This window comes from Rattus norvegicus, chromosome 4 (assembly GCF_021556685.1).
Source record: "Rattus norvegicus strain SHRSP/BbbUtx chromosome 4, alternate assembly SHRSP_T2T, whole genome shotgun sequence".
In the NCBI taxonomy this organism is placed as follows: Eukaryota; Metazoa; Chordata; class Mammalia; order Rodentia; family Muridae; genus Rattus; species Rattus norvegicus.
In genome coordinates, this window is record NC_141537.1 from 32,324,676 (window position 1) to 32,348,124 (window position 23,449).

Below are 23,449 nucleotides of genomic sequence, written 5' to 3' on the forward strand. Positions count from 1 at the left end.
TTTTCTATGATAAGCACATTTGAGTTTATTTTTGCAGCAATATTGAAGCCAACTGTTCCTAGTTACTTGCAGCATTTTTTGCAGCGGGTTTCTAAAGTGCAGAGCGTGCTCTGTTACTTATATCCTATGCTTTGTATTCTGTGATGATCCCGTGAATTCCCAGTTTTAACACCAGGGAATCAGTGAAAAACAATTGGACACTCTGCTAATCATAGGAGTAGTATTTAATTTGCAATTGAATCTCCATATTCAAATTTTAAGTACTGTTTATTCTTTCATTCTTATGAGTACTAGAGAATCATTAATATTTTCTTTGTAATTATTTGTCTGTCTGTCTGTCTGCCTGCCTGCCTGCCTACCTACCTACCTATCTTGAGACAGGGGTGGCCTGGAACTTGGTGTGTATATATATTGGCCTCAAACTCACTGAGATCTGAATACCTTTGCCTCCCTAGTGCTGGGATTGAAGTTGTGTGACACCTGCCCCCCACCTCCCAGTAGAAATGTCTTCAAGAGAACTACTTCATGATATAGAGCATTTCTGTATTCTGATTTTTTTTTCTTTCAGTTACATTTATCATAACCGTGTATCTGCTTGGCTATGTCTTAATTTGGCCTTGGTTGGTTTCAGGTTCTAGTCGCCTGACTCCTTTATTTGAAATAAAAGGAGAGGTCTGGTTTGAGCATTAAGGTCATGTCTGCAAGAAGGAGCTTGGGTAGGTTAGGGACAACTGGGCTAACTCTTAAGGTTCTGAAAGTAGGAAAATCAGAATTCACACATTTGCTTTTACATAAGGGAGTCTCTAGTTTAACACTCGCTGTTCCAAGTGGTACTTGAGGCACTCAGTTGGTTACACAATGAAAGGTAACAAAGAGGTGCCTCTTCCGAACTTTGTGTCTTTGTTGAGATATACTGAAATATATCCTTAATAAAATAAAGTGTAATACCAATTCTGTTCACTTTGACTGACAGAGAACCTCTGTAATGTTATTGGAAATTTGTTGAGTCGACTGACATGGATCATATAGTTGGAATTTACTGGGAATACAATTCAGAATGTGTTATGTTAAAATGTATCTGAATGAAGTTTTTATTTTTCACTTGAAATTTATCTAAATTAGTTTCAAGGAAAGTTATCCCAAAAGTCGTAACTACTTTATTACTTTTTATTTCATTGGAGAGAAACTTCTTGACAGACCCTAAAAGTGTTGTGTTATGGGCTGGAAGTGTAAGTTGTCAGAACTACTTTGTTGAGCACTATACTTTTCCCATAATATAATGTTTAAAGTATCCTTTATTTTTTTTCTCAGAGTATGATGTTGACAGTTTTATGAACTTAATTTACAGTAAATGTTTACAGCTTTTAGCTGTGGACATGTATATGCTAAGGACTTTGCTTCTTTGTTTTCCCAAATTTGCTAGAATTGAGAATCCATATAGTTTGAAGATGTTTGGCTATTTAGCATTCTTAGAAATGGACTCCAAGCTTTGTGCTGATTGTGTTTGAAGTTTAGGCAGAGGATTTGAGGACAGAGATGTGATTATAAGCGAAGTCACCTTGCTTGTTCTGCTTGGTCTGGTCATGTCAGCTTTAGAAGATCATGTACCTGTTTCGTGATATCTCGGGTTGTTGGCTTCATTTCACGGTATTTGGTCTTCTTCAAGGTCTGTGGGTAAACTCTTTCCCATGTGTAGATTGGAACCCCGTGGGGCAGGCTCTAAGGCAAGCATACTGTTAATTTTCATGGAATATGGATATTAAATATAATTTAGAATTCCATTTTTTCACATTTATTCTAAAAGTTTTAGAACTTGCTCAGACCAGTATATATAAAGATGTGGTGACTGAATAACAGGTATTTGGGAAACCTTAGAGCTGGAAGCAGTCTTTTGAGTTAGCCTACTTTATAGAGCAAAGTGATGCCCAGAGATCTTACAGAAACTGACTTGAAACACCAGACCAGGCAAAGTTCAGTACAGTGCTGTTATCTTTGTATTATATTGTCTTTGTATCATCAGATTTATACAAAGGTTTTATTTTCCATCCTTACGACCAGTGTGTGTGTGTGTGTGTGTGTGTGTGTGTGTGTGTGTGTGCACTAGAGCAATTACATAAAAGCACTTAGTTAATTATTAAGGATACAGTATCTTTGTTCTTTCTCTGGTGATGCCCAGACTCAGCAGAAGCATTTGGTTCATTCCGTTGAGTTTGCAGGTAGCTTTTCAAAGCTTTTAGCCTTCCATCTTAGAATTAGTGATGTTTTTTACCACAATGCAGCTTTTATTTATCAAAATGTTTATGGGTAATTCTTTTGAATATACTGATTAATGTGACTAAAATGGCTTGAACTTAACGTTTCTAACCGATACCTAAGGGTTTCTTTAAAAGCTGCACATCTAATGCCTGCGCCTTTATCACTAATTTCTCTCTGTGTGTATTTAATTAGTAGGCAATTGTGGTCAAACTGCAGTTGTAGAGTTTGAGAGCCTTCTTAATAAAATGAAATTGATTTCTAGATTTTATGTTTATAGCGTTTGACATGTTATTTACATAACCATTCTCACAGAAAAAGAATGATGTAACTATAAATAATAACTGCCATAAAAGCAGCCAGATTTACAATTTTATAAATAAACAACCATTTTTATAGTGATTGAATGGGTGTGAATGCAATTGGAAATACTTCTTTGTCCTCCAGAGTGAAAATGTTCTCGAAAAGAAAGGGATTGCCAGTTCTAAAGTGCCATTATATTGCCATTCTTCCCTCTCTCCAGCTCAGCTCAGGCGGACTTTTCAACCTCACTGGGTGCAGGAGGGTATCTAGGTTCAGCTGTTACTGAAGCACTTGCAGGGTCTAATAGGACAGCTTTTCTTCTCCTTTATCTTTATAGTTCAAGTTATTAAAGTAGAAATGCAGGCTAACTAATGATTTTTCTTTACATTGCAGATTGGATCATAGATATGTTTTTGGCTCCCTAAGTCAGGTAGTGAATTTGGTCCTGGGCAGTCACTGAGAAATAGCGATTGCCTCCTGGAGGCTTTCCCCTGGGAACACAGTCACAGATACCCATTAAGGGGGGGACCAAGAAGTGAGTGGAAGATGTCACCTCCTAGAGAAGGTGACCTTGGAGACTGGAAAGCTAGGTGGATGTTTGGCAGAAGAGTTGTTCAGCTGTGAACACAGAGCAGGGATAATAGTGTGGAAGTCTGGGCTTTCCTTGGAGTCCTGTGTGCTGTCCGTGTGGATAAAGGGCAGGCTTTGGAAACTGGATGAGAAGTTGAGGCTCTCACACTCCATGCTAACTTTCTATTTGTCCTTATTTGGGAAGCTGCCAAAGTGTTTATTGCCTATGGGACAGTAATATGATTTTGCTTCAGCTTTAGGTGCTGCAAACATTGCTCTGTTGAGAACCAGCCAGGCAACAAAATCACGAGAGTGTAGATAGAAGCCCTCAGAGGCTAGGACAGGCAGCCCATGAGCCTGAGGATAACACGTTCTAAGTATTCCTCTAACCCATTCCTGTGGTTTCTGCTGTATACTGTGTGTTGGTTCTAGCTAGAGATCTGATTATTTCCAAGGTATCAACCTGGAAATGCTGGTGGACAAAGGATTTAGTTTTGCTCACTGTCAGTTTTTCTAGAGACTGTAGCTGCCAGTGTCTGACTTCAGGTATGACTAAGGTATGCGTATGGCAGCATTATATGCTTTCAAAAGGCAAGGTTTGTGCTGTAAGCTTGAACATTGATCCTTAGACCATCACACACATCATGCTACTGTTTTTCCTTTCTGGTAAATTGCTTTGTACCTGTATGACTGTCTGTGTGTCCATCTCCCTGTACTGTTACCTCCTTAGTGCTCAGTGAGAGGCTCAGCTAGGAGCCATTACAAGGAGCCCGTTGAGGTGTAGAGCATGAGGGTAGGATTGTCAAGGGTGCCTTTGACAACGAATAGTCCTCCTTATTTAAAAAAATTAGGAAAATTCCTCCCAGAGACTAATGACCTCAGAAATAAACTTTTTTTTTCTGTGCTCGTATCCTTTTCTTCCCTTAAATGTGCTTTGATCTTACGAATGATGAATTGTATATTGTAATCCTCCCTGTTTGCATGGGCTATCAGGAACTTGAGAGTCAACTTTATTATCAGCAGGCGATATTGAAAATCAAGATTTCAATGCATTGAACTAAGTCTTTTACTTCTTTTTATTATTAAGAGGTTTGTCAGTTGTCAGTGTTTTTTGAGATTGAATTTATTTTGTGAGTGGATTTATTTTATTAGAGTTCGGAGACCTCTTTTGGTAATATATAATTTTAATAATGTCAGCTTTATGGTTTTTGACTGTTACAAATAGGCCCAAGAATTGTATATACACTTTGGTTAGATTTTTTTTTTTTTTTATTAACTTGAGTATTTCTTATATACATTTCAAGTGTTATTCCCTTTCCCGGTTTCCGGGCAAACATCCCCCTCCCCCCTCCCCTTCCTTATGGGTGTTCCCTTCCCCACCCTCCCCCCATTGCCGCCCTCCCCCCAACAGTCTAGTTCACTGGGGGTTCAGTCTTAGCAGGACCCAGGGCTTCCCCTTCCACTGGTGCTCTTACTAGGATATTCATTGCTACCTATGAGGTCAGAGTCCAGGGTCAGTCCATGTATAGTCTTTAGGTAGTGGCTTAGTCCCTGGAAGCTCTGGTAGCTTGGCATTGTTAGATGTTTGTACCACACTGGAACTGCTAAGCTACAGAGTGTGGAGCGCAGTAGCCTTTAAAGATTTCCTAAGAGTTGTTGAGATGTCCCCTGTGTCGTGCAAATGCTAGAGTATTCCTTTTGTTCCACATCCAGCCAGAGTTTAAAGATGCAATCTTTAATTATTTAAAAATATCTTTTGGCCATTCTGCTTGTTTGTTTTGCTGTTTTTCATAGAAGCTTTTTCAGAATAACTAATGGACTCAAATACCACTTTTTTAAAAAATATTTTTTGTTGTTGTTTATTGGCAGTTGAATAGTCTCTGCCAAGTGTCTGTTGGCGCCATTTGCCCCCACGTTCACTTCACTCTGTGTCCTTCTGTCAGCCACACTGTCTTACTGCTGTATCTTGGCAGTCAGGCCTTGCTAGCCTTGTTCTCTGAGATTTAAGTCGCCACAGAGATTTCAGGAACTGATTATCAGATTCTCCAAGTAATGCTTTTGATTAAAGTTTGGTTATTGTAGATCACTTGATGAACATATTGTTGGAAAGTTTGATCTGTTAGCATGACGTGCTCTTTTGTGTATTTAAGCTCAATTTATTTCAGCTCAGCATTGTATTGCATAACTTTTGTTGATATTTGCTCTCCTTAAATTGTATTTTTAAGATGTTATTTTCTATTTCCTTTATTCCTGTGTTGTAGAAATTAACTTTGTGACATTTTACTTTTTAACTTAATTTTAAAATGTGCCATGAACTTTTAACTCTTCATTCTCTGTAGTTCTTATTATTCATTTTTCTTTTCTAACATCAGTGCACATACTGTGGGTACTGGTTTTCTGTTTATTCATCAGTGGTATTTAGCACTAAACACCTTTAACTGTTTTATTTGGTAGTGAGCTGAATTCAAAGCTGCAGGATACTTTGGAGCAAATTGAGGTAGGAGTTTTATTATAAATTGGATAGCATTTTCCTTTTGGAGGTTTTTAGCTAGTGTAGACACAACATTATTTTTTGTGTTTGTTTTATTTCCCTTGTCTCTTGTGTTTCATTTGAAATATCTATGAAATTAAGTCAGATTTAATCTACTTGTAAACTAAATAATACTTCTAGAATTAGGGGGACTTTAAAGCAGAATTTGAAGATATCACTTTTTCTAGAATAGTAACTCTCAAAATGGGAAATGGCTGTGTTGTCATGTTGTACAATGAAAATACTTTCCACATATTTTATTTTATAAATTACTTCTCTTTTTGACCCTATAAATTGATTTCATTGTGTTTATTAATCGACGAAAACCCTCATAAACTCCAAAAACAGATTGAAAGTGTAGAGGTGGGAGGAGAAGGGTTCCTCACGGAACTTTCTTACAGTTCTACCTGTGTCAGAAGCCATCTGCCTACTGCAGCCTTTACAGTACAGGGAGCTCCATTTACAAAGCAATATGAGCTCCTGGATTCCCTCTCCACCTCTTGCTTTCCTGATCAGGATACTGTAATTGTAAAAGGTAAACTATCAAATGACCTTTTGTGAAAGAAGTCTGGTCAGAAATATTATTTGGTAATTATAAAAATGTCTGTTTATTTGCTAATCAAAAGCAAGTGACTTGAATTCTGTAAGAAAACGTTGCTCTGAATATTTTTAATGAGGGCCTTGTTGAAAATTCAGTATTTATTCATTCTTAATAAAAACAAAAATAGTATTCTGTGCATATAGAAAATCATTATTTAAAAATGAAATCGTTGAAATAGAAACCCAATAAGAAGTGCATTTATGATGGAAAAGCTTAACTCGGGTGTGCATTTTTCAAAGTCAGTGCTGGGTTGAGAATGCTTATTTTGCTTCTTCTGAAATACTAGGCATAGGTTTCAAGGTAAATAAAATGCTCATAATGCTAATGATTTATTATTAATATAAAAATTATAGCAGCTAATTGTAAATTATACATGGTTTCTACTAATCCAGTAAAATGGTAAATAGTTATTAATTATAAATGGAGGGAGGGTAGTCTTAATATTTTCTTTATATTGCTGTGAAAAAAGGTTCTTTCATGAGCTCTTCTGTTGATTGCATAGGAACAGTTGGATGTAGCTCTTTCCAAGATCTGCAAGAATTTTGACGTTAACCATTACACCAAGGTTCAGCAAGCTTATCGGCTTCTTGGAAAAACACAGGTTAGTTCCGAGCAGATGTCACTCAGGAACCTTTATGATTGAGTCTGATTGTTACCAATATGATATCCTTACAAAATTTCACCTAACAAAGTGCATTTTAATGCCGAATAAATAACGGTAACATCTTATTAATAGAGTCTCAGAGTGTTAATTTGACAGAAACATCCTAAAACTTTGTTTTAAACAATATTTGACAGTTTTGCTATTTTCCCTACTTATGTAGGATTTAAGAAAAGTATATTTTACTTGAGAGGATGAGGCAGGAATATTGCAAGTTCAAGGCCATAGCAAGAACCTGTTTTCAAACAAACAAGTAAGCAAAAAACCCACAAAGGGAGGAATGGAAGTACAGCTGATTAGAGTCAGTGGGAGAGTGCATGAGCATCTGTGCTTTAAGTTGTTCCTGTGAGGGGGATCTTAATAAGAGCCTTCGTTTGTTTCCTAGACAGGCTAGCCTGACTCCTTCAATGATATATAAACTATTTCTTAGTGAGTACATTTAACCTAACAGGTTTCTCTAGTACTGTAGCTTTGTCATCTAATGTGTGCACACTCATTATGCACAGTCTTCCATGAAAAACATGAAACTGTTATAGTTCAGGAGTCATCACACAAACCATACGAACTCTGATCTCAGTTTGGCAGGAGTATTTTATTGAACACACCCTCTAAGACCGATCGATCCAGATCACAAAAAAGGACTCGGGACCCTAATTGTGGTACCAATCTGTTGTTAGGGCGAGTTTTTTTTTTTTATAGGAAAACCAAGTTCAGAAGTTGAGAAAGTAAGGGTGGAGGCAATACCATGTGTTTGGCTAACTCGACAAAGTACTATCAACTGACAGTTAAGCTGATTGGTTCTGTGTGAGGGTACGAGGGGAGGTGGACGGGCGTTAGATGGGTGGTGAACAGGGGAATTTCAGAGTATTGAGATAACAGGGTATAAGCAGTAATACAACCATAGTGTTAGGACCTTCTAGAAGAATTTTTCTTATGTTAGCTATGGATAATTACACTTCTGAGAAGCAGAGTCTGAGAACCTGAACTTGAATCCAAAATGGCTACTATTATATTAAAGGGAGAAGGCCTCAATAGAAACAAGGGAAGTGGTGTGAAACTTAATTGTATCTTCCGTATCTAGAATTATGCATTTAATCACTCAGCCTTTACACGTGATAGACACAAGCTTTTATCTTTTTCTCTTTTTTAAATGATGTCTTCTTTTGGAAGGAAATTCAAGACTACTCCAAATGTTTTGAATTTTGTTTAGTATCTAAAAACTGATTTTTTTATATTTTCTTAATTTTCATAAAGACTTCATATTTCTGAGTGACATTCGTAAAGACCTTTAGAACTAAGATTATGACTTTAAGTTTTCTCCATAAGACTGTTGGGTATTAAATATACATGGTACCTTCTTACTGTACTACTCCAGGTCCCAGAGTGTAACTTGTCATATGTATCCTGTTGTGGTGAGGGAAACCACTATAGTCAATGTTCTATTGCAATGTACTATGACCAGGGCAACACTTACAAAAGAAAACATTTAGAGAGCCTGCTTATTAGTTTTATTATCGTGGTGGGGATCCTAACACCACTGAGGCAGTCATGGTGCTGGAGAAATGGCTAAGAGCATTACATCCATCGATAACAAGCAGAAAGAGATATGGATCTATCCCCAACTCCACCCCTGCCCCCAATGGATCATGGGCCCATTTGGTCCACAAGGGCAGCGGGAGCAGAGACAGAAACCTGTGAGTATGTACTACGAATAACCACATCCATCGGGACTGGCTCTCAGGAGGCAGGTCAGCTTTGTTTAGGTGATTTAAGGCTTACAGTGTTTTGGAGGATTGAGGGTAGCACATCCAGGATAGACAGAGGTCATTGGTTGGGAGCTTAGGGTACCTTAAATACATCATTAGCATAGGGAAGCATTCCAGGAAACTCAGATGCTGGCTAAGCAGGCTTTATCAGGACAAAGGAAATTGATCCTAAAATCTAGCTGAGGCTACATGACATTCCTCCAGTAGAGGTATGTGTTAGAGCTTAGAATTCCTCAGACAAGGTCACTAGTAAATGGAGTCTTCCATATTGCACTGAGCCTATAGGTTATCTGGTCATGGTGGACTTCACCCTTAATTAGAATCTTCCCATAAGATACGGAGCCTATGCCTGAGTTGGTCTTTTGAAACCTCAAGCTTACTCTAGTGACACACTTCCTCCAACAAGACCACACCTACTAATCAGTCTAATCCTTTCAAACAGTTCTAGTCCCTGGTGAGCAAGCGTTGAAACACAGAAGCCTGTGGGAGCCATTTTTGTTCAAACCCCCACAGATGCACATGTTATGGTTGTAAGCGAAGATGCTGTCAGGCGGAATAGTGCTACAAAGAGCTCTGCCTGGAGAAACTAAAAAAGAGTGGTGGGAAGTACTGATTTAAATAGTCTAGTCAGGAAAGGCTCCCCACTGAGGAATCTCCTGAGTAATGTAAGAGACGGCCTGTGGTGGACAGTTATATGTGAGAGTTAAGAACAAGTGAACGAGAATGCCAGTTACAATGAGAGCAGCAGCACGGCTTCCCAGTGCACACTCAGCCTGAGTGGTGTGACGCCACGGTGACAGGAAAGCTGATCTGCAAACAGCGTGCACCACACTTAATTCTAAGATGGTAGTGAGCTCCTGCTACTGCTATAGTTGGTAAGGTTTTGCTTCTCTGTTTTGTCAAGTCTTTTGACGTGTATTTAAGACTCCAAACTTACATTATTATTTTTCTTTCCCAGACTGCAATGGATCAGCTTCATATGCACTTCACTCAAGCCATTCACAACACCGTGTTTCAAGTTGTGCTTGGCTATGTGGAGCTGTGTGCAGGAAACACAGATACAAAGTTCCAGAAGCTTCAGTATAAAGATCTCTGTACGGTATGTATTAATTTCTTTACTCTTCTCTCCCTTAGGTTTTAAACCAGTAATTCCCTGATTCTTTGCACCTATTGTCTGAAGGTGCCATTAAAATAAAAGCAAACATAGAAAACAGGTGAGGAATGCACATATTTAGGGTGTACTTTAGCAGGAAGCATGGCTGATGGAACTTCAGAGTGTGTCTGCAGAGGAAACGTAGCATCTGTTTGCTACTCATGCTACTCATTTTTTTTTCTTCTTTTTTTGGTTTATTTTTCAGATATCTTACCCTATATAGTCCAGAGTGGCCTTGATCTTGGGATTACCTCCCTTAGTCTCCCAAGTTTCAGATGCTGCCATCTTAACTTGCTTGGTACCTGTTAACCATCAGTGGCCTTGTAGATGTCATTGGCCAAAAGCTCAGGGTGGTCAGGGCTGTAGTTACACAGTTGGAAGTCATCTGTTTACAGTTAGAGCCAGGAGCCCAGATAAGGAGACTGGGGAAAGGGGAAGGGAGATGAACAAAATGTTAAACCGTTGGCTCTGTGGAAGAGGATGAAGGACTGAAAAAAGCAGCTGGTGGGGTAGGACAGCCAGGAGAGGCTGGAGACCCAGCAGTGTAAAGGAAAGATGCGGAGTAGTGAATGGTACCAGAGCCTGAATGCGAAAACTGCACAGGCCCAGTGACTGCAGCGTGGGTGGAGACCATTGCTTTCTGTGCGCTCCTTGGTCTCTCACTGACCTTGTGAGTCTTCTGACATCTGGTGAGGGAACCATTAGCACTTCCAGAAACTACACAGCTACTTTAAAAGATTATTTCCAGGAATTATTGCTATTGAAAAGTTGCTAATCTTAGTTCTTCAACAAGTTTCTGAAGGAAACAGGATGTGCGGGAGCACTCATGCACGTGCACACACATGATGTAAGGGTCTGTGATTCCCAGTGACACCCTGCACTCAAACAGCATGTAAAGGCCAAGAGAGCTCTATTCTGCAGAAGCCCAGCACGCTGGGGTCGCCCATTACCAAGACAGGGAGACAACCAAGTGAGCTCGCAGGCCTGATTTAAAGTGTATTAGTGGAATTCCGGGGTAGGTGACTTTATCTTGCTCCATGTCTAGGGACATTCATTCCAGAACCAACGTGTGGGGGCTGGAAACTGTTGCTGACCCACTGTCCTTGCTTCAGGCTTGGTAGTGGGCAGCTTCTGATGGCAGAACAGTTTCTGACTGAAGCCTGGGTTTTTTCTAGTAACTGACTAGCCTGGGCTTGCCCAGTTCTTAGGCCTGGTCTTCTGAACTGCCAATTTGAAGCCTGCATGGAGTCAGCCTATCTCACTATCTCAACACACACTCACACACGGACCCGTCTTTTGGGATCTAGAGAAATTTTCTTACTTTTGAACTATTACAAATATTCTAAGGGTCATACTATGTATATTTGCTATGTCAGGGAGTTAATGTGATTGAAATGTCTTTTAAAAATAATTTTATAAAATAGAACTTTTACCCATGTCAGTTATTAACTTTTAATCTAATATAGTTATATAATTATACATTTGCCCATTGGTAAATACAGCTGTCAATTGATGTTTCTGAATCATTTATTTTCTTAATCATCTACATTTTATTACCATAATAGTTGCCTGTGCTTCTGGTTTTGTTAGTGTGACTATAATTGTCAGATGGCTTTAAGTAATATAGCAGGTGATTACAAGTTTGTAATTTTGATGAAATATAATTCCTACTAATTCAAAAAAGCAGTTTAAACAAATAAAGGCCCAGTCTCTTTATAATGGTTAGCTCTAGTGTTTATATCTGTTTGTGCATATTGTTTTTGTAGGCTTTTTAAAGTCCAGGCTTTATGAGCAGGTCCTCTACATTCAAACTCTTAGTTCTGCAATTAAGATTGAGTTATATGTGCTTTGATCAGTGAAAAGCTGCTCAGTGTTTCTTACCATGCTTCTTCTGTATTGTTTTCACTTAAACAGCGATGATACAGCAATATTTTGTAATAGCTGTATTTTTTTAATTATAAGATAACTAATAACTTATCATTGTGGATTGCCCCTTGAGTAAATGCTTTTTAAAGTTACCCCTAAAAGATTTCTGGTACCTTGTTACAAAAGTAGTCATCTATATGTGGTAGTAGTTGAACTGTATAGAATCCAGTTATGGGAACCATTGGTCTGCTAATATTCTAGAGCTGTCATAGAAACCACATATACATGTAAAATACTGCCCAGTATGATGAAGTAATACAGCTTTCAGAGGAGTACAGTGTTATTGACTGCCTGTGGCAATTCTAGGCTAGCTTGTAGCCCCAGGTGGTTGCAGAACTGCATTAATTCTTTACCAAAATGGGTGCCAAAAAAATCAGTGGCCTGTGTGGTGTGCACCACAGTCTTCAGCTGTCGTCTTTAAGTCCCTGCATAGTGCCCCTCCTGCACAGCTCCCCTCCCTCACTTCACTGACGCTCAGCACAGGTAGGCGGGGATGAGCAGCGCTGTGCTTGAGAATGCATGTTGGGTCCACTGTACACACTGTGCTCTTGGTGATTAAGATTTGGGGGTGGAGAAAGGACTTCAGTTCAGTTTGTTGATTAGTTTATCAGAATAATACCATGTACTGACTTTGTTCTGTAAAAGACGGTGATTACCTCAAGGAAGTGAGAGTAGAAGGCCTTTGACGTTCACTAAGGGAACTGATTAAAGAAAACATAAGCACATTTTCCTCATGGGAACAAGTAGGGTGCTCATTGGCATCACTCAGACAAGGGGGTAATTCATGAAGGAGTCCGGTCGTAGGACATGAGCTTTATGTGGTGGTGGGAGTCATCTGTCTCTTATTAAAAGTATTTGAAAATATTAAAAATTAAGATAATTGAATGGCACAAAGTAATCAGGAGGTAGACGTTCTCTGAGCAGGGAAGGGTGCTTCCTTTAATTGGGAATAGTCTGGGAATAAAAGGAGACAGTGTCAGCCTGCTTTCTTCTTGGTACTCTACTGAACATCTGTCTGGGTGAGCAGGATTGAAGTGGAGCTAGTTTTTTTTTTTTTTTTAAAACTCCTCCTTTTATAAAGGAATTGGGTAAAATTATATCCTATTTTCATCAACTGATAAACAGTGTCTCTTGGTTCTTAAGCCCAGCAGAGAAAACAAAACCTCCATTTTCCTTTACTATTCCTGTGGTTCTGGAGGTCGGCATACAACTCTCAGCAGAAACAAAATAATTTACGGGAAGAAAACCACTTGAAGTCTGAGAACTGCTGCTATTAATTCGTTAGCGTTCTTATATTTAAACTAAATGTTTAAATGGTTATGGTCATTCAGATGCCATATCGCACTCTACCATTTGTAATGTTTAGATACATGTATTATTGCCTGTTTTACGGTGCTAGTGCATACCTGTTTGATTACAGCCCCAAGCAGCAGCTACAAACGCCTGACACTGTACTTGGGAGGCAGCGTCTATGCCACAGCTGTTACTTAGTAGTACATTTTTGCATTTTTTTTTTTGCTTGTATTTCTGTTTAGCACTGATGATCAAGTGCCCGGTAGTTGAGAATGGCAGCTTTCTCCACAAGCCGTTGGTGTTTTTAAGTCAGGAGTCTAATCAGATGCTAGGAATATTTGTCATCCCCTGGTGCCCTTCAGGAGTCTTGGCCAAGGAAGTGACAAGGATGGGCTCCAAGCCCAGCCCTGTCCCATCCAGTTCTGTTCTTTTTTCTGCTGCTGCCGAGGTATTTGGTGGTTACAAAGTACATAAGATATTAACATTGCATACAGCATGGCACATGCAGTAATCAGTAGAGATTCACAGCAGAGGGAATGTCTTTTAAGCACTTTTCCACTTGGAGACAGAGTTCAGTCCCCGTGTAGATGCTCTCAGCTCACTCGGCCTAGTGTTGTTTTGACCATGACTGCCCACGCTGCAGCATTTTCCCAGTGGTGATAATGACCGTGTGTGTGTGTGTGTGTGTGTGTGTGTGTGTGTGTGTGTGTGTGTGTGTGTTTGTGTATGTATGTACGTACACGCACAGGCACTGTGGAATTTGGATCTTGGTAAGATTCCAGAGCATCTGTTCTCTGTATGTTTATTAGAATGTGAGTAGAGTGCTAATTCTAAATATGAAACAACAAAACTGCATAGGACCCTCTAGGAATTTGTTTTTTTTTTTTTTTTTTTTTTTTTGTATATAGTTCATAGAGTTTCCTTATGAGTTCAATTGTATAATAAAAGACTGTCAGTCTGATATTCATCACTTTTCACTGAAGGAACTTTGAAACGATATTCTTCCACTGTATACTTCAAGTTCAGAATTTAGAGTATTTACACTAGACGTTGAGCATCAACTGGACTAACTAATCAAGACTGACATGTAGCCGCTTGAGAAGTCGGTGTCTTCACTTGAATGCTGATCAGATAGGCTCTCGGTGGTGGTTGGTAGTAGAGAAGGAAGGTCCTAGGCTTTCTCTGAACTGACTGTGGCGAGATGGGAGGTCAGATCCATGGAGTTTAAGCCCCAGTGAAGATTAGACTGGGAACCTTCCTGTGCTCAGATTGTGTCCACGTCTCTTCACTGTGCGAGCCAGGTCTGCAGATCCAGTTCTTGCAATGGAGAGCTTTGTTCTCTGTGCTCATCCCAGTTAGGAGAATTGAATGTCTTTCCTATAGATGTGGGATTTTTTTCCCCTTGAACATGATTTTATTTAAACTCTTCCTTTTCTGTACTAAACTTGTTTCTCAGAGACTGCATTCTCTCCTTCCCCCTCTCCCACCTGCCCTGAAGTCCCCAAGTGTTGAATACAGCTGTAGACCATGGAGAGGTGCTGGGAATCAGATTTGTGTCTCCTACCCTAAAGGCACTTCAGGAAGAGGTGATTGACTGTAGCATTTCCTAAATCGAATCGTTCCCAATGAATTGCACTTTTCCGTCAGTGAATGTAGAAACGGAACTGAGATGCCCAACCTGAGCATGAGCCGAGCTTTTCTGCTAGGTGTTTAGTAATTGACGACTGATTTAAGCAAGTGATGACATAGGTCTGGGTACCTCTGTCTTTTTTAAGGAACGTGAAACTCCAGCCCCTCAGCTGGGGACGGAAATCCATGCATCTCTCCCCTCCCCACCCCTCCTCTCCCCATCCCTGCAGAATTATTGACTGGTTTGGTCATGAATTTGGTAGTGAAGCGGGGGACCATGTAGTCCCAGCCAGACTTGAACTTGTAGCACACCTACCTTACATGGCTAGGAAGAGTTGTTTCTTGAGTACAGATGCTAATTGCTTGAATGATATAGTGGAAATGGCTCAATTTTAATGCAAAATGACTCAACAGCATAGGTTGCAAGTACAGAGGTTAATATGCCATAATTTATATACATTGAAAATACCCTTTAAAAATTACATTTATTTAGTAAAATGGTCTCTAAAGTTTATATTTTAAATATAAACAGATGAGAATTATCTTACTATATGGTGTTAAATTTATTATTCTCATATGCTTGTACACATTGATGTACTGGGTTTTAATTTGAGTTCTTTTGACAGACTTTTAGACAAGATCATTGATTCAGCTAGAGCTTTGAATCATTTATGCTTGAATCAGTGGTTAACAGGTTTGCTGTAATTTCAGTTGTTTTTGAAAAAAATGACAAACATTAATATATCTTGCTTGATACATCTGTAAAATACAGTAAGCCTCTAGGTGATAGCATAGGAGAGGATCTTCAAGAGAGCATGGGAGGGAGCCCTAAGAGAGAGCAGAGGGGAGGAGTCTCTTCTCCTTCCATTGTATAGAGTAAAAAGTAGTAGAATTAAGTTTTAATTTTATGAGTTGATAAACTATGACATTTGAGTGTATCAGTTATTTTTATAGTCCTAATATTTCTCTCAGAAAAAAAATATTCCTAATACTATCTTTCTCTTATCTTCTAGGCAAAATGCTGGAATATAGCTAGATGAAATGTATTTGCATAATATAAATATAAGTTAAGTACTATTGAATTTGTGGAGTTTATTGTTCTAAATTAGCCTCAGAGGAGCTCCTGTATTGAGTAAAGAATCCTGAAGTGCAGCCTGGGACTTTTGAGTTTTGTTTTACTTGGCTATGTATTTTTAATCATTCCTGATTTTGTTCTTTTTTTAATGTATATTTGGTAAGAAATGAGTCAGGTATAATGATGTGCTAAAATAAACTAAGAAAAATAATTAAAATTGGCTCATTGTAAGCTAGCGGTTATAAAAATAAGGATGTGAAATTATTTTACATAACTGCATGCTATTCTTTTATGTATGTGGATGATAGCTTCTTCTGCACATTCCTGTGGTGCTTGGGTTTATATAGGCTCCAGTGGTTTTTTAGCACACATTCTGTTATGGCGCATCATCAGGGTACATTTCTAGAGGTGAGGTGGCATGATTGAAGTTGCTGTTTTGTTAGGTGATTCCTCTTTCTCTGTGAGATTATATACCATTTCAGGTTCCTTTCAGCAGTGCTGTGGGAATCATGTTTGCCAGGCTTACTCTGACTAGATTAGATAAGCTGAGCATAGTCTCTCATATCATATTTTCTGTTTCTCTTTGTGAAGCTATTATTTTGTGTTTGCATGCCACCCCATAAACCAGACTGTTGTGATTCTTCTCTTTACTGAAAGAGACATCCCACTGTACTGCCTAGGCTGACCTTGAACTCATAGGTTCATGCCCCTGCCTCAGCTTTCCAAATAGTTAGAACTTCAGGCATATACTGACACATCCAGCTTTTCACTCTTTAGAATTCCATCTAGACATGGGATGTTAATTCTTTATATATGTATGTGTGAATTTTCTCAGCTATATCATTTGCATTTTGACTTGTTTATGGTCCTATATATTCTGCTTTTTCATGTACAAATTTATCAGCTTTTAGTTTGGTTGCCTCTCAATGTTGAGTTGTACATAAGGGAGCCTTGTATCAACATTAGAAAGGAAATGCTTCCTATTTTCTCTTACTGCTGTATAGTTACAGTTTTTGTTTAGCTTTCTGACTATTCTTTTCATAGTGTATGGAGTGGGTCTAATTCTTACTTTTCTACTGACTGTCAGGTTGCTGACCATTGGAAACAACAGTGTACTGATGTAAGGAGCCCCTCCCGCTTCGCTAGGTTTTCGTGAGAGACTGGGGGTTTTTAATTGGTTCCATAATAAGACTGAATCGACTTAAGTAATATGTCCATAACTGAAACACCCTCATCAAGAGTACCTTGACTTCCAGTTAGCTCAAATCTTCTACACTTTTTTACAGTGTCTCATAAGTTTTCCTTGTGGAGTCTTTGAACATATACTGCAAAGATTATTTCTAAAATTTTTTATCTCTTTATTGTAAATGCTTAAATGATTGTTACTGACATGAGTCTTATTCTTTTTTATAACCCTTATCATTGCTGGGTATTACTGAGTTAGTTTTACAGATGTGTAGGAATTTTCAGTTACTATGTCAGTTAGTAGATTCAAGTAGGTTTTGTTTGTGTGGCCCCTAGTGGTTTAATCTGATTGTTTTGACCACTATTTCCCAAAACTGTTTAATAGTGGAGGTCAGTCTTAATATAGTCATGAGTCGTTAGTTAGAAATGGCTCTTGGATGAATAACAATCAGTTTTTCTATCTTGGTATCTGGGAGGCTGTCATTTGTTTTTGCCTTCTTAGACCTATTAAGAGGGAAAACATTATTAATTTGTTTTGTAATATTAAACCAGTAAAATATCTTGTTCTAGGCCTTACATGGGGACTCTGGTTCCAGAGGTTAGCTCTTCTCTTTTGTGGTTCAACTTGAGGAATTTGACGTGCTCAACACAAAAGTGTGCCAAGACATCCTGGTTGGCGTTTTGGGAGGAGTGAAGTCGTTCAGGGAAGAAAAGGTCTTTTTGAGAGTGAGGGCTACTGACATGTGAGCACTCCAGGCAGTGGTCTGGAAAGGTCCCCAGGCAGCAGGCTGAGTTGCAAGCAGCCCTACTAGGCCATTGGTAGGTAAGCTTAGTGAGCAGCCCTATAAAGGCTGTGGGCTGGTGAGCATACTGAGTAGGGGCCTGATGTGTCTGTCTGTCTGCTCTGCTAGCACTCCTCCCTGGGAGCACTACTCACTCAGTGCCTGAGCCAGCTGTGTGCTCATCAGCAGAGTCCTCGATGGTCACAAATGTAAAGGAGCTAGAAAACCTAACAGTGTGACAGATGCTGCCATATGACAGAGGGGAAGCTTGAAAGGTAGACTAGGAAGAAAAATACAGAAGGCCTCTTCTTAGAGATGTAAGATAGATGGGTGGCAGAGACCTTGTGTAGGTCCCTTAGAGCTTTACAGTGTTCCAGAATTTTTGTTTGTAATATCTTGCTTTAAAATGTTTTACTTTACTGGAATATCTGAGTTCTGCAGTATCTGCAGAATTTGGAGATCTGTCAAAGTGTTAACTCGTTTTACACAGATTGAGTTGTAAATCCAGCCACCATTTTGTTAGTCGTGATTCTGGTCCAAAGATAAATATAAAGCCATGTCTGCATAGTTAGACGTGTATTTCAAAAAGTGTATGTATTTGGATGTTTAGTGGTCCAGTTGGTGGTGTAAACTTGGGAGTGTAGGACCAAAAAGAAGCAGAATCAAGTCTCATTCAGTAGCCAGCTTTATTCAGAGCAGCAGACGAGGGCTCAGAAGGGTAACATTAACAAGATATTCAATCATAAGGACGAACCTCACATTGCAAAAAACACATTTTTGCATATGAAAAACAATAGCTGAATAAACTTAATTCCTTTCCTCCTCGAGGTGCACAGAAAACACACTGTGTTATGGAGGGACAGTGACTAGGAGACTCTCATCTTGTTTACTTGGAGTTTTCTTATAAGGTCTCAGAGTTCCCCTTGCACAATTCCATTCTTGGACTGTGTTCCAACATTTGTGAAAGCTAAAATACTTATCTGTTACGTAATTTCTTGGATCCTTTGGTTCAGGGACTACAGTTGATTCACACTACACAGAATGTTGTTACTGATGAGTAATAAAATGCTATATTGAAATGGAAATCGCTTGAAATGTTTTCTTGTTGTTGATATTCTCATGTTATTCTAGTAGAAGAAATTCTTAACTTGTATTTTTTACCTGTATTTGATTTGATGAACAGTAGAACTTTTTATTTTGATTAGCTCTATTTAGGAAAATATAATCTCGGGAATTGACTCCTTCTCTTTAGCACGTTACACCAGACAGCTATATTCCATGCCTGGCGGACCTGTGCAAAGCACTGTGGGAAGTCATGCTGAGCTACTACAGAACCATGGAGTGGCATGAGAAACACGACAGTGAGGAAACAGCTGCAGCTTCTGGTAGGAAATGGTCTTAATTTCTCATTTAAAACTGAGCTGTAGCATGTGCCGCCGCATTCCTGGAATAAGGGCGAGAAGGGACAAGGCCCACCTTTAAGACGGGCAAAAGAAATCATTCACACCTACAAGTTTTTGGGGATTAAGCAGTGCAAAGGACTTTTCAAGTGTCACGTAATTCTGTTTTTGAGGTAGATGTTGATAGCCCTAGTGCTGAATTGTTTTGAAAAAGCTTAAAAAATTTCCCTGAAATGTTATCAGTTATCAGTTAACTGGTAAGAGATCCGACTTTTTTAGATTTACCAAGGAAAGAAATACTAAATATTATCACTCTGATTTGCAGGTTGTGAAAATTAAATTAGGTTCTAGTACCATTTTTACTCACAGTACCACACCACAACTTGTGGTTTCCACAAACCAGTGCAGATACACACATGTGCTCCTGTATACCTGTTCACATTCACCTTCACACATAAAATTTTACTTTTCAAACAATTAATAATTTTATTAACATTTGTTTAATACACTACATAAAAGGGATGGAATAATACACAGTGCATGGGATAAGTCAGAATTGCGAGCCAGGGGACTGGGTGTGCAGTGCAGTGCTAAGTGCCTGCTGAGCATGTGGGCTCACTGAGATGCCAGGGTTCATAAGACTTAGTCTACTTTGTTAATGTTTTACATTTTTTTCTAGTTAAAGGCAGTGGCAAGATGTTTCAACATCTTTTTTGTTTTCTAATAAGTAACTTAAACTGAAAGGTAGCTTTCAGATAGAAATAGCAGATCATTAGCTATAAGAACTCCTAAATATGTATATTTATAATCTTTATATAAATGATATAACAAAAATATAGTAATGGAATACTGAATCATACCAGATTTGGGCCTCAAATATTTAGACCTTTTTGGTCGCAATTCCCTCTTCCTAATCTAGATCTTAAAGCATTTGGGCTTTCTGACTCATTCAGCAGTCCACCAGCAATATGTAGAATTCTGGATAGTTTCCTACAGACATGCAATATATAATATTAATAATATTATTATATATAATTAATTAGTATTATATATAATATAATATATAATATATATGACACACAATACATATATGTACACACACACACACACACACACACACACACACACACACACAGAGTCTATACACAGTGCAAGAACTGTGATAGGAAATTGTTCCCAGGCCCTTTGGAAAGGTGTTCAGCTTCTAAAATGTATTTTCTGTAGCTTTGTAGCAATACTGTTTGTCTTTCCAACACTGGATTCTATACAAAACACTAACAATGTAGTTTACATGCATAATTATGCTGTGCTGTGCTGTGCTGTGCTGGGTCCCCAGCTGGGTTGTGGTAAGCTCTGGCAGTGCTCGGAGGTGGATAGAGTGTGTATGTACAGCCTTTTTTTACCCCTGGACACCGTGGAGGGAACTGGCTGTCACTTGCAGTGCACTAAGCTACAGTCACTTTAATACAGATGTGTGTTTGTGCTTTCACACATCTTCTTTTAGGCTTCTTTTAGGAACAATATTGATCCTGCCTGTGGGACTAGATACTGTTAAACTGATTATCTGGAATGATTAATAATATTGTTCATTATAAAATATAATATGAATTATAGCAATAAAAATATGTCTCCTGTGTTCTACTCTTGTTGGCATGCCCATGACTGACTGGAGTTGTTTGGTTTTCTAGCTCGCTGACCTCAGACTGAAGTAGGTGGTATGTTGCTCTGGGGCCACAGGGCGTTCATAAACAGGGTGCATATGCATAGCCACACGTGCACTGCTTAGTACTGGGTGTATTTATCCTGTCTCTGAAGTTACCCATGTGTCAAAGGGCTGTAATCTCAGTGCCTGATTTTACTATTCCTTTAATGTACATATATGGAGCATATTTTTTTTAATTTTATGTGTCTAGATGTTTGCCTGTGTGTATACTGTACACCAAGCACGTGCATGCTGGTACCCACAGACACCAAAAGAGGTCGGGGGATTCCTCAGGACCAGAGTTGCAAGAGGCTCAAGGGCCATATAGCTGCTCAGATCTAAAGTACTCTCTACCCAAAAAAAATATTTTTTTTTTTTTTTGAATCTTAGGTTGGCTTATAAAAATGAGAAAACACCAAAAGGTTTAGGAAAAAAACTGATTTAAAAACATATGCCATCTTTTGTTTCAGAAGGAAGTAATGTGATGAGTACTGAAGAAACCAATTTTGATCGTGGCTATGTAAAAAAGAAATTAGAGCATGGCCTTACGCGAATATGGCAGGTTTGGATTATTTATGTTTCTTTTTCAGAAACTTTGTGTGTTTGTACCCTCTGGAGGCTTAATCATAGGCTAGGTCGTCTTTGGCTATCATTTAGCCTAATTTGTGTAATTAGTTGATAATTATATAGATTACAAAGAACAATAGACAAGTCTCTTAGTTTGAAAATCTCCAGTGTGTTCAATGATTAAGGAATCTCAAGCTTTCTTAAAGAAGATGTGCCTCTCTATTGAGATGTCCTATTGAGATTTATTTTTATTTTATTTAATTTTCTTAATTTCCTTTTTGCTTAATTTTAGAAAAGAAATAAGTAGATGATATTTGGTCAGAATATAGGGAAGAATAAATTTTATTTCCTCAATGAGGTTCATTGAGGAATGCTATACACTTTTTCCTTGGGTTTGGGCCGATGTTGGTACTCTATTTGGGCTGCTATAATAAATACCCCAGCCTGGACTGTTTCAGAAGAATCTGTATTGTTTCTTATGACTCTTGAGTCTGGGAAGTTTAAGATCAAAATTCATAAAAGGGTTGGCTATCATTTTACTTGTTTAAGTTAATCCCATTCCTAAGGTTCCCCTCATCACATGGAGCCCCCATAAAGGCCCTACTTTGTGCTGTCGTCTTGCAGGTTCGGATGTTATCACATGAACTAATAAACAGACCCAAATATGAGAGACCAATAATGATCTTTTTACATGTTTTTCAGTCAACTGATTCAGTTATAATCTGGAATTTAGCTAAAACTTGGTTCTTACTAGATCAAAGTAATTTCTTGGGACTCTTTGTAACCTTGAGAGACTGTAGAGTCTTTTAGGTCTGCTATGGTCCCACACCCCTCCATTTACTTTGTTAGTACTTTGTTAATCCTCGTTAATACTCACCCAGGGCCAGGCATGAATTTTTTGTGATTTAGTTCCTACAGACCCTATACTTAACTGAAATTAGCGTATTTATGGAAGAATTTCTGGTAATCGCTGTGCCCTTTGAAGTACCTGACATTTTATGTAGTTAGTTCTCATCTGACACGGCCACCCGATTGTATTCTTGGTCTCTAAGAACCTATTTGATGTAAAACTTAGTACCCCATTGCTCCTTACGCCCTTGGCCAGTTTATGGAAGTCATCCTGCTTGCCTATATGATCGCAGTGTTCTTTTGAGTTGACTGTCATGCTCCAGTGTCACACTTTAGTTTGTTGTTATTTCTACTTCCCCTGCTAACCTCTGTGTCTTCTGTTCCAGTATTGGGCCTCTTCTGTATTAGAATTTGTTTTGTGGCTTACTTGTTTTTTTTTAATTTGTTTTTATATATTCTTGGTTACCAGTGCTAACTATAGTCCCTTATCTATTAACCGTCTTTTCCACTTACTCTAAGTGCAGGTGGCATTTCTGTGATGCCATACTGTGATCAGGGTCTTTTTATCTTATACTGTGCATATGGCTTAGCTAAGTGCTTGCCTGGTAGCTGTACTTTGGCCTCTAAACTGCATATTAGTTGCTGTATCCACAATGCCTACAGTAGTATCAGAAGCACTAGAGAGATAGTCTGGAAATGTTTTATCTTAGTAAATTATTGTGAAATTTCTAATCTTTACCTTTTTGAGAGTACATAGGAATCACTTATCTGCTGTGTACTCCATTTGATATCTGAGTAGTAAATGTTTCCCTCTACTAGTTTCCTTTTCACCACTTTTTGGATAATTCTACTGCTGTCTACTTCGTTAGTTGCCAGATACAGAGAAAAAAGGTAGCCTTGAATGAAGGTAGACCTCTGCTGTGCAGCAGGCCCAAGAGACAAAATGCTTGACCCTTCTAGCCTCCGCTTTTCTTCAGGGATATAAATGCTTGCTCACAAGACTGGTTTTATCTCATATATAATGTTGTTAGCATAGTGTATTTGACATGGGTAAATAATCAGAAAGGAGTTTTTTTAAACTGTTTTATTCAGCCATTGTATATGTTATATTATAATGTATACTCTTTATCATTACTGAATTACCTGGATTATTTATCTGAATATTTCATTCTTTTGTTTCAAATAGTTTATAATATCTAATATA

The 23,449-nt window shown here is 38.5% G+C and overlaps 1 protein-coding gene across 5 annotated transcripts in view; it reads left to right on the forward strand.

Annotated features, from left to right (window-relative positions):
- Positions 1 to 23,449, forward strand: part of Vps50 (VPS50 subunit of EARP/GARPII complex) — a 101,165-nt gene that overhangs the window by 27,769 nt on the left and 49,947 nt on the right. Inside the window, exons 10-14 of one of the 5 annotated variants that reach the window (XM_087657162.1) lie at positions 5,581 to 5,623; positions 6,760 to 6,858; positions 9,643 to 9,783; positions 18,980 to 19,112; positions 21,303 to 21,391. In XM_087657162.1, the coding sequence (XP_087513288.1) occupies positions 5,581 to 5,623; positions 6,760 to 6,858; positions 9,643 to 9,783; positions 18,980 to 19,112; positions 21,303 to 21,391 (505 nt within the window). Of the gene's footprint in view, positions 1 to 5,580; positions 5,624 to 6,759; positions 6,859 to 9,642; positions 9,784 to 13,877; positions 14,358 to 14,512; positions 14,643 to 15,698; positions 19,113 to 21,299; positions 21,392 to 23,449 lie in introns of those variants that run through there. The other 4 variants (XM_087657163.1, XM_087657164.1, NM_001173511.1 and 1 more) reach the window with 4 other exon arrangements.